Source organism: Nylanderia fulva, unplaced genomic scaffold, assembly GCF_048542155.1.
Source record: "Nylanderia fulva isolate GAGA-0341 unplaced genomic scaffold, ASM4854215v1 Scaffold1, whole genome shotgun sequence".
Classification (NCBI taxonomy): domain Eukaryota; kingdom Metazoa; phylum Arthropoda; class Insecta; order Hymenoptera; family Formicidae; genus Nylanderia; species Nylanderia fulva.
In genome coordinates, this window is record NW_028189192.1 from 869394 (window position 1) to 880527 (window position 11134).

Sequence of the window (11134 nt, forward strand, 5' to 3'; positions counted from 1 at the left end):
GTGACTTCCTCAGTAATTTTTTCTTTTTCATCTTTTCTTTCTTCAACGATTGGTTTCTTAATTGTCACTTCATCCGCAATTTCCTCTTTAACCGGCTCTTTTTTAGGTTTCTTTATTTCCACTTTCTCAGAGACTTCTTCTGGTACGTGTTCTTCTTCTTTCAAAACAGGTTTCTTTACAGTGATTTCGGTAGCAGTTTCCTCCGTAACAGGTTTTTTCTTTGGTTTCTTTTTAGCGTGACTTCTTCAGTAATTTTTTCTTCTTCATCTTTTCTTTCTTCAACGATTGGTTTCTTAATTGTCACTTCATCCGCAAATTCCTCTTTAACCGGCTCTTTTTCAGGTTTCTTTATTTCCACTTTCTCAGAAACTTCTTCTGGTGCGTGTTCTTCTTCTTTCAAAACAGGTTTCTTTACAGTAATTTCGGTAGCAGTTTCCTCTGTAACAGGTTTTTTCTTTGGTTTCCTTTTTAGCGTGACTTCTTCAGAAATTTTTTCTTCTTCATCTTTTCTTTCTTCAACGATTGGTTTCTTAATTGTCACTTCATCCGCAAATTCCTCTTTAACCGGCTCTTTTTCAGGTTTCTTTATTTCCACTTTCTCAGAAACTTCTTCTGGCTGCGTGTTCTTCTTCTTTCAAAACAGGTTTCTTTACAGTAATTTCGGTAGCAGTTTCCTCTGTAACAGGTTTTTTCTTTGGTTTCCTTTTTAGCGTGACTTCTTCAGAAATTTTTTCTTCTTCATCTTTTCTTTCTTCAACGATTGGTTTCTTAATTGTCACTTCATCCGCAATTTCCTCTTTAACCGGCTCTTTTTTAGGTTTCTTTATTTCCACTTTCTCAGAGACTTCTTCTGGTGCGTGTTCTTCTTCTTTCAAAACAGGTTTCTTTACAGTAATTTCGGTAGCAGTTTCCTCTGTAACAGGTTTTTTCTTTGGTTTCTTTTTTAGCGTGACTTCTTCAGAAATTTTTTCTTCATCTTTTCTTTCTTCAACAACTGGTTTCTTAATTATCACTTCATCCGAAATTTCTTCTTTAACTCTCTCTTTTTTAGGTTTCTTTATTTCCACTTTCTCGGAAACTTCTTCTGGTACATGTTCTTCTTCCTTCGGAACTGATTTCTTGACAGTAATTTCGGCAGCAGTTTCCTCCGTGACGGGTTTTTTCTTTGGTTTCTTTTTTAGTGTGACTTCTTCAGTATCTTCTTTGGGTGTTGCTGAAATGACATCTGCTTTCTTGATTGGATATTCTTCTTTACCCTCTTCTTCAGGTTTATCTTTCTTCCAGCCTTTCAAAGTTATTGTTTCAGGCTCATCATCCGGTTTTTCTGAGGTTGGTATTCGAAACTTGACTTTGGGTTCTTCTTCGGGCTCTTGTGGCTTTGGTATGCCCTTTATTAATGGAATCTGTTCAACATCTTGCTCAGGTTGCTTTTTCTTAGGTCTTTCATATGGTTTTGAAATAGGTTCTGGTTCTGGTTTCTTGGTTATTTCGATATCTTCAGGTACATATTTTTCAATTTCTGGTCTATCAAATTCTAATGGTTTGAATTCATCATATGCAAACGTTTCTTTAGGTTTTTCGTCTTTTTCCTGTTGTACATCTTCTATGGATTCTTTCTTTTTAGATTTCTCTTTAGTTTCTATTAATTCTTCTGGTTTCTTTTCAGGTATTTTTTTTAACTTAACTTCTTCTGGCACAGATTTAGGTTCTTGTTTTATTTCACCTTTTCCAATAATAAGTTTTTGTGGTTCTTCAGGTGTTTTTTCCGGCTTTTTAGGTGTTCGTTCGTAAATAGATTTATCCTCTATTTTTTCTAGCGGTACTTTCTTCAATTCTTCAAATTCTTGATCTAATTTTTCTAATTCAGTTAATTCTTTCTCTATTATTTTCGGTTTTTTATATTTTTTCTTTAAAACTTGTAAAGCTTCTTCTGTATTTCTAGATAAAATGCCAGTTTGTACCGTATTCTTTTCTATATATGTAATTTTTGGCACTTGTATTTCTGGCGGATAGTCACCCACGAATGTGATTCGGCTACGTAACATGATTTTAGGAAATATTGGTTCGCTAATTTCTTTTTTCTTAACCACTGTTACTTTTTTCAATTTAATTGTACCGAACTGAACTGGTTCTTGGGCTTGTTCAATATATTTTAATTTTGTAGGTTTGATTTCTTTTCTTTCAATCTTTTGCGGAACCAATTTTTGCACAGGTTCAGGTAATGTTTCCTTTTCTTTCTTCTTTTTTGTTGGCTCCCACTGAATTTTTTCGGGCATTGGTTCTAATACAGGTCTTTCATATTCAGGTTCTACCCAATCGTCTATATCATCTTTTTTTACAGGTTTCTTTTTCTTTTTCTTGATAACTTTCTTTTCTTTCACTTTTTCAATAATTTCAGGTTCTATAGATTCTTCTTTTTCAATAGAAACAATTTTTTTGTCTAATTGTTTAACTTCTTTTATTTCTACGGGCTCCGTTGTCTCTTTTTCGAATTTATCTTTAGGTTGTTTCTCTTCTGAAATATCTTTAATTTTATATTCAGGAATCTCTGGCGTTATATTCACAATTTTATCTACTTTTGTTTCTTCTTTTTTAGGTTTTGTTGGTATTATTTCTTCTGCTAATTTCTCAGTAGCTTTAGTAATTTCGATACTTTCAATCGGCACAACACTTGGTTTTGCTTTCTTTTCAGATGTTCTTTCTACGGTGAGTTCGTCAGGTACAGTTTCAATCGTTACTTCCGAAATGTCGATACTCTCCTGTAAAATTACATTCTTCTTAGCCTTTTCTTTCTTAGGTTCTTTCAATTTTATTTCTTCTAATGTTTCATCCGGTTGATCTTCTTTTATTTCCATGGCTTTTGTCAAAAGAGGTGCCTTTTTTACAGGTACTTCTGTTAATATTATATCTTTTCTTGTCTCTTCTATAGGTATAGCTTGCTCTTCTTGCGGTCTTTCGTATGTATCAAGTGTGCTAGTTGCTATACCAGAAACAATTTCGGTAGTCTCTACCTCTTCATTTGAAATTATTACTTTTTCTGCTTCTTTCTCTATTGGTTTTTCTGAAATAATGTCTTCAACTATTTCTTCTTTGATTTGTTGCTCAGTTGCATGTCTTGGTTTAATCTTTTTAGGGGCTTTCTTTACAGCAATTTCTTTTATTTTGATTTGTGATTCTGCACTCTCAATTGGTACCGCTGTTTCTTCCGGTTCTATTTTTTCAGAAAGTTTCTCAGTGGTTGTGGTCGAAATTTTTTCAATTACTCTGAGTTCTTCTTTTGGTATAATAATCGATTGTATTTGTTCTTCCATTGGTTTTTCACTTATTATTTCTTTAGTAATCTCGACAGTAACTTCTTCCTGAATAGGAATTGTGCTTGTTTCTACTTTTAAAACTTTCTTTAAAACATCTTTTTCTTCTTCATCTTTGCATACTACAACTTCTTTTAGTTTAGCTTTATCTTCTGTGAGTTTGGTAATGGATGATTCAGTTAAGATCTGCGTTATTTCAATACTTTCTCTTGGAGAAAACATAGTTCGAGCTTGTTCTTCTTTAGGTTTTTCTATAACAATTTCTTCAACAATTTCTTCCGGTACGTTATCATCATAAGTTTCTGCCTTTTTTCTTTTAACAATTTTCTTTTTTGGCGTTTCAACCATCGCTTCAGCCATCTTTTTCTCTGGCATTTTAACTGCTGCTTTATGTATATTAACTTCTGTGACATCAACTGTTTCTTGTATTTCTTCAATGACAGTTTTAGCCTTTTCTTTCTTTGGTCTGTCCATTACAATATCTTCTACAGCTTCTCCCAAAACATCTTCAGCTTTGGTTAAGTGCTTTTTCTTCTTAATTGTTTTAGATATTCTTTCTTTATCTTCTGGTACATCTTTGACATCTACTCTCAAAACTTTCACAGATTCTTCATCCAGCAAAAGAGTTCCTTCATTTTCTGTTGTTTCCGTCACTATTTCTTTCATGATATTTTCAGGAATTTCATATATAGCTTCAGGTTGCTGTAAAAAAAAATAATAATTTAATTACAAATATCAAACTATACATTGAAATAAGTAAATTCATATCAACTTGACATACCTGATACAATCTTCTCTCTACAGCATCTGTAAAATAAAAACACATTAAATTTGGTCATAAAAATGTGTGAAATCGAATAATATAAATAAAATGACTACATTTCAGCAAGAAAAATATTATGTTACTGTTATAGTGTTACGGTGCATTAATGTAATGTAAATAATAAAGCTGTTTTCATGTTTTAAGTATAAAAATATGTTCAAAAATTAAAATGATTAACAAATTATTAACATACAACTGAATATCCAAATTAAAAGAAACAATAATCAAAAAGCTTACCTTCCAATAATTCTTTACTATCTATATGTTTAGTCATTCTTGTATGTTTTAATTTTTCGTGTATTTCCGGTGTAGTGTCAGCGTAAAGATAACATGTGTCTTTCCCTTCAGTATCAGAAATATGAATTATTACATCCTCATCACAAAGAATCGCAAATTTAAGTTGTAGTAAAGGCAATACAGCCTCTTCAACAATTTCTTCTACAGGTCCCTCTGTAATCGTTGTTACAGGAGATTTTCCTTTCTCCTCGACAATTACTTCTTCCGTTACTTGCTGCTTCTTTCCTTTACGTTTTATAATTTTCTTTCTTATTATTTTCTTTGGCCTCTTGCCGTCTACAACCTCTTCCGTTACCGTGATTTGCTCTCTTATCTCCTCCTCAACAGGTTTCGCAAATTCAATTTGTGGTAAAAGCAAAATTGTCTCTTCAACAATTTCTTCTACTGGTCCTTCTGTAATACTCGTCACAGGAGATTTTCCTTTCTCTTCGACAGTTACTTCTTCGGTTACTTGTTGCTTCTTTCCTTTACGTTTTATAATTTTCTTTTTTATTATTTTTTTCGGTTTTTTGCCTTCAACAACTTCCACTGTGACTTGCTCTCTGATCTCATCTTTTTCGACAGGTTTCGCAAATTCAGGTTGCGGTAAAGATAAAACTGTTTCATCAACAATTTCTTCTACAGGACCCTCTGTAATCGTTGTCACAGGAGATTTTCCTTTCTCCTCGACAGTAATTTCTTCCGTTACTTGCTGTGTTTGGCCTCTACGTTTTATAATTTTTTTCTTTGTTACTTTCTTCGGTTTTTTGCCTTCCACAACTTCTTCCAGTTACTGTGACTTGCTCTCTTATCTCCTCTTCTTCGACAGGTTTCGCAAATTCAGGTTGCGGTAAAGGCATAACTGTCTCTTCAACAATTTCTTCTACTGGTCCCTCTGTAATCGTTGTCACAGGAGATTTTCCTTTCTCTTCGACAGTAACTTCTTCGGTTACTTGTTGCATCTTTTCCTTTACGTTTTATAATTTTCTTTTTTATTATTTTCTTTGGTTTTTTGCCTTCCACAACTTCCACTGTGAACTTGCTCTCTTATCTCCTCTTCTTCGACAGGTTTCGCAAATTCAGGTTGTGCTAAAGGCAAAATTGTCTCTTCAACAATTTCTTCTTCAGGTCCCTCTGTAATCGTTGTCACAGGAGATTTTCCTTTCTCTTCGACAGTAACTTCTTCGGTTACTTGTTGCTTCTTTCCTTTACGTTTTATAATTTTCTTTTTTATTATTTTCTTCGGTTTTTTGCCTTCCACAATTTCCACTGTGACTTGCTCTCTTATCTCCTCTTCTTCGACAGATTTCGCAAATTCAGGTTGCGGTAAAGGTAAAACTGTTTCATCAACAATTTCTTCTACAGGTCCCTCTGTAATCGTTGTCACAGGAGATTTTCCTTTCTCCTCGACAGTTATTTCTTCCGTTACTTGCTGTGTTTGGCCTCTACGTTTTATAATTTTCTTCTTTGTTACTTTCTTCGGTTTCTTGCCTTCCACAACTTCTTCTGTTACTGTGACTTGCTCTTTTATCTCCTCTGCTTCGACAGGTTTCGCAAATTCAGGTTGCAATAAAGGCATAATTGTCTCTTCAACAATTTCTTCTACTGGTCCCTCTGTAATCGTTGTCACAGGAGATTTTCCTTTCTCCTCGACAGTAACTTCTTCGGTTATTTGTTGCTTCTTTCCTTTACGTTTTATAATTTTCTTTTTTATTATTTTCTTTGGTTTTTTGCCTTCCACAACTTCCACTGTGACTTGCTCTTTTATCTCCTCTTTTTCGACAGGTTTCGCAAATTCAGGTTGCGGTAAAGGCAAAATTGTTTCTTCAACAATTTCTTCTACTGGTCCCTCTGTAATCGTTGTCACAGGAGATTTTCCTTTCTCTTCGACAGTAACTTCTTCGGTTACTTGTTGCTTCTTTCCTTTACGTTTTATAATATTCTTTTTTATTATTTTCTTCGGTTTTTTGCCTTCAACAACTTCCACTGTGACTTGCTCTCTTATCTCCTCTTTTTCGACAGGTTTCGCAAATTCAGGTTGCGGTAAAGGATAAAACTGTTTCATCAACAATTTCTTCTACAGGTCCCTCTGTAATCGTTGTCACAGGAGATTTTCCTTTCTCCTCGACAGTTACTTCTTCGGTTACTTGCTGTGCTTTGCCTCTTACGTTTTATAATTTTCTTCTTTGTTACTTTCTTCGGTTTTTTGCCTTCCACAACTTCTCCGTTACTGTGACTTGCTCTCTTATCTCCTCTTCTTCGACAGGTTTCGCAAATTCAGGTTGCGGTAAAGGCAAAATTGTTTCTTCAACAATTTCTTCTACTGGTCCCTCTGTAATCGTTGTCACAGGAGATTTTCCTTTCTCCTCGACAGTTATTTCTTCCGTTACTTGCTGTGTTTGGCCTCTACGTTTTATAATTTTCTTCTTTGTTACTTTCTTCGGTTTTTTGCCTTCCACAACTTCTTCCGTTACTGTGACTTGCTCTCTTATCTCCTCTTCTTCGACAGGTTTCGCAAATTCAGGTTGTGCTAAAGGCAAAATTGTCTCTTCAACAATTTCTTCTTCAGGTCTCTCTGTAATCGTTGTCACAGGAGATTTTCCTTTTTCTTCGACAGTAACTTCTTCGGTTACTTGTTGCTTCTTTCCTTTACGTTTTATAATTTTCTTTTTTATTATTTTCTTCGGTCTTTTGCCTTCCACAATTTCCACTGTGACTTGCTCTCTTATCTCCTCTTCTTCGACAGGTTTCGCAAATTCAGGTTGCGGTAAAGGCAAAATTGTCTCTTCAACAATTTCTTCTTCAGGTCCCTCTGTAATCGTTGTCACAGGAGATTTTCCTTTCTCTTCGACAGTAACTTCTTCGGTTACTTGTTGCTTCTTTCCTTACGTTTTATAATTTTCTTTTTTATTATTTTCTTCGGTCTTTTTGCCTTCCACAACTTCCACTGTGACTTGCTCTCTTATCTCCTCTTCTTCGACAGGTTTCGCAAATTCAGGTTGCGGTAAAGATAAAACTGTTTCATCAACAATTTCTTCTACAGGTCCCTCTGTAATCGTTGTCACAGGAGATTTTCCTTTCTCCTCGACAGTTATTTCTTCCGTTACTTGCTGTGTTTGGCCTCTACGTTTTATAATTTTTTTCTTTGTTACTTTCTTCGGTTTTTTACCTTCCACAACTTCTTCCGTTACTGTGATTAGCTCTCTTATCTTCTCTTCTTCGACAGGTTTCGCAAATTCAGGTTGCGGTAAAGGCATAATTGTCTCTTCAACAATTTCTTCTACTGGTCCCTCTGTAATCGTTGTTACAGGAGATTTTCCTTTCTCTTCGACAGTAACTTCTTCCGTTACTTGCTGCTTCTTTCCTTTACGTTTTATAATATTCTTTCTTATTATTTTCTTTGGCCTCTTGCCGTCCACAGCCTCTTCCGTTACCGTGATTTGCTCTCTTATCTCCTCTTCTTCGACAGGTTTCGCAAATTCAGGTTGCGGTAAAGATAAAACTGTTTCATCAACAATTTCTTCTACAGGTCCCTCTGTAATCGTTGTCACAGGAGATTTTCCTTTCTCTTCGACAGTTATTTCTTCCGTTACTTGTTGCTTCTTTCTTCTACGTTTTATAATTTTCCTTTTTATTATTTTCTTCGGTTTTTTGCCTTTCACAACTTCTTCCGTTACTGTGACTTGCTCTCTTATCTCCTCTTCTTCAACAGGTTTTGCAAATTCAGGTTGCGGTGAAGGCAAAATTGTCTCTTCAACAATTTCTTCTACTGGTCCCTCTGTAATCGTTGTCACAGGAGATTTTCCTTTCTCTTCGACAGTAACTTCTTCGGTTACTTGTTGCTTCTTTCCTTTACGTTTTATAATATTCTTTTTTATTATTTTCTTTGGTTTTTTGCCTTCCACAACTTCCACTGTGACTTGCTCTCTTATCTCCTCTTCTTCGACAGGTTTCGCAAATTCAGGTTGCGGTAAAGGCAAAATTGTCTCTTCAACAATTTCTTCTACAGGTCCCTCTGTAATCGTTGTCACAGGAAATTTTCCTTTCTCCTCAACAGTTATTTCTTCCGTTACTTGCTGTGTTTGGCCTCTACGTTTTATTATTTTCTTCTTTGTTATTTTCTTCGGTTTTTTACCTTCCACAACTTCCACTGTGACTTGTTCTCTTATCTCTTCTTCTTCGACAGGTTTCGCAAATTTAGGTTGCGATAAAGGCAAAATTGTCTCTTCGACAATTTCTTCTACAGGTCCCTCTGTAATCGTTGTCACAGGAGATTTTCCTTTCTCTTCGACAGTAACTTCTTCGGTTACTTGTTGTTTCTTTCCTCTACGTTTTATAATTTTCTTTTTTATTATTTTCTTCGGTTTTTTGCCTTCCACAACTTCTTCCTACTGTGACTTGCTCTCTTATCTCCTCTTCTTCGACAGGTTTCGCAAATTCAGGTTGCGGTAAAGGCTAAAACTGTCTCTTCAACAATTTCTTCTACAGGTCCCTCTGTAATCGTTGTCACAGGAGATTTTCCTTTCTCCTCGACAGTTATTTCTTCCGTTACTTGCTGTGTTTGGCCTCTACGTTTTATAATTTTTTTCTTTGTTACTTTCTTCGGTTTTTTGCCTTCCACAACTTCTTCCGTTACTGTGACTTGCTCTCTTATCTCCTCTTCTTCGACAGGTTTCGCAAATTCAGGTTGCGGTAAAGGCATAATTGTCTCTTCAACAATTTCTTCTACTGGTCCCTCTGTAATCGTTGTTACAGGAGATTTTCCTTTCTCTTCGACAGTAACTTCTTCGGTTACTTGTTGCTTCTTTCCTTTACGTTTTATAATTTTCTTTTTTATTATTTTTTTTGGTACTTTGCCTTTTACAACTTCTTCCGTTACTGTGACTTGCTCTTCTATCTTTTTTTCTTCTGGAATATTTTTATTTGTTTTTGTTAATTTCAATTTTGTTGGTGATATTTCATCCATTTCTTCAATTTTTGTTGGTATTATTTCTTCTATTCCTTGCATTTCCGATACTTCTTCGATATGCATAAACTGCTTTTTTGGTATTGTTGGTATTTGTGATTTTATGTTTTCGACTTCTTCTTCTATTACAACAACTTTTTCTTCTGATTTAATTTTTGGTTTCTTTTTTCGAATTGTTGTTTTCTTTGTTTTAATTGCTTCTGTTTCATCGTCTTTACTTCCTCGTCTAAATTTAGTAGTATATTCTTCAGTTATTTCAGTATCAGAATCAATTGATGGTTGTTGTGTTGTTTCGTGTTTTGTTATGTTTTGTGTAATTGTGATGTAATGTTGTTGAGTTGTTGCTGCAGTAATTTCTGAAATGTATACAGAACAATAGTGGCATGATTAAGTTGTTGTGTATTATGTGAATTTGTTTGCGTTATTTGCTTCATGACGTTTAACTTCTATTCAGCGTATTAATAATTGTAATCTAACATTTTTTAACTATTATTTAACACTCTAAAGTCGAGGATTGGCTTACCTCGTTTTATGTTATTATTAGCTGTAAATTTAACATGATAAATGGGGAATATTTTTTTATTTAAATGTGAATGTATGTTGTATTTTGTGATCCTAATTTGTTGATAATATCGATTATGTTTGATTTTGTATCTAATTGCTTGTTGTACTTACCTTAGACAATTTTCATGCGTAATGTAATGTTGATTTTTAAATTTATTAATCCATATTTATGTCATCGTCAAAGATCAATAATTTCATCAGACATGGTTTTTTAGAATGTTAATAAATCTAATCTAATCTGTCAGGTTTGTTTGATTTGTTAAATATCATCGATCATGGTCATTGTGTCGCATAAAGTCGAGTTTTCCTAAACGTCGCGTCTGATTTATGTCAAAAACAATCATTTTACCTTTAGAAGAGTAATACTCACCCACATTTTTTTCCAAGTAGTCGGCTTCGATAGATGTGCTCGCTAACTTTGCTAGTGGTTTTACGGGCTCGGGCAGATTTGATTCAATTTCACCAACGGATTGTAGTTCGGTAACAATCACACTCTGTTTCTCATCTTCTATTCCGTGAGCCAGTTTAGTCTCTGGTTTTGTGATAATAAATTCTGATGCTATGTTTTCCGGAATAATTTCAGTTTTTAGAGCTATCTTTTGTTCAATAATGTCAGGTTGCGCGTTTATTTCTTTTGCTATATCTTTTATGACTTCCTTTGATTCTTTTTCCGTTACGGTTACTTGCAGAACTTCAACACCTTCGGAAACACGGAATGAAACTTCAGCCGTTGTACTTGGTACTTCTTTATCGATAATAAGCGATTGTTCACTTTCATGAGGAATGGACTCCATCTGTTGTATACTTTCAAATGGTATTTGTCCTGGTATTATTTTCTTTACTTCCGGTTTAGCAGACTGTTTTATATCTTCTGTTGTTGATGACGCAATGACTTGAGACTTTTCAGCGACATGCATACTCAGCATACTCGGTTCAGCTGTCTGTTTTGTTAATTCTGTTAATCCTTTCGCGACATCTTCAAGTTTCTTTTTCCGTTGCAGTTATTTGCGTAACTTCAACACTTTCGGAAACACGGAATGAAATTTCAGCCATTGTATCTGACACTTCTTTGTCGAGAATAAGCGGGCGTTCATTTTCATGAGGAATCGATTCTGATTGTTGTATGCTTTCAAATGGTATTTGTTCCGGTATTATTTTCTTCATCTCAGGTTTAGTAGACTCTATTATTTCCTT

The 11134-nt window shown here is 34.6% G+C and overlaps 1 protein-coding gene across 1 annotated transcript in view; it reads right to left on the reverse strand.

The window, feature by feature from the left end:
• LOC114939593 (titin-like) overlaps positions 1–11134 on the reverse strand; it is an 81441-nt gene that overhangs the window by 12518 nt on the left and 57789 nt on the right. Inside the window, 14 exon segments of the mRNA XM_085484261.1 lie at positions 2–235; positions 238–616; positions 618–4013; positions 4093–4118; positions 4372–5197; positions 5199–5375; positions 5377–5446; positions 5448–6460; positions 6462–6572; positions 6574–6635; positions 6638–8799; positions 8801–8865; positions 8867–9732; positions 10311–10926. Of these exon segments, the coding sequence (XP_085340387.1) occupies positions 2–235; positions 238–616; positions 618–4013; positions 4093–4118; positions 4372–5197; positions 5199–5375; positions 5377–5446; positions 5448–6460; positions 6462–6572; positions 6574–6635; positions 6638–8799; positions 8801–8865; positions 8867–9732; positions 10311–10926 (10003 nt within the window).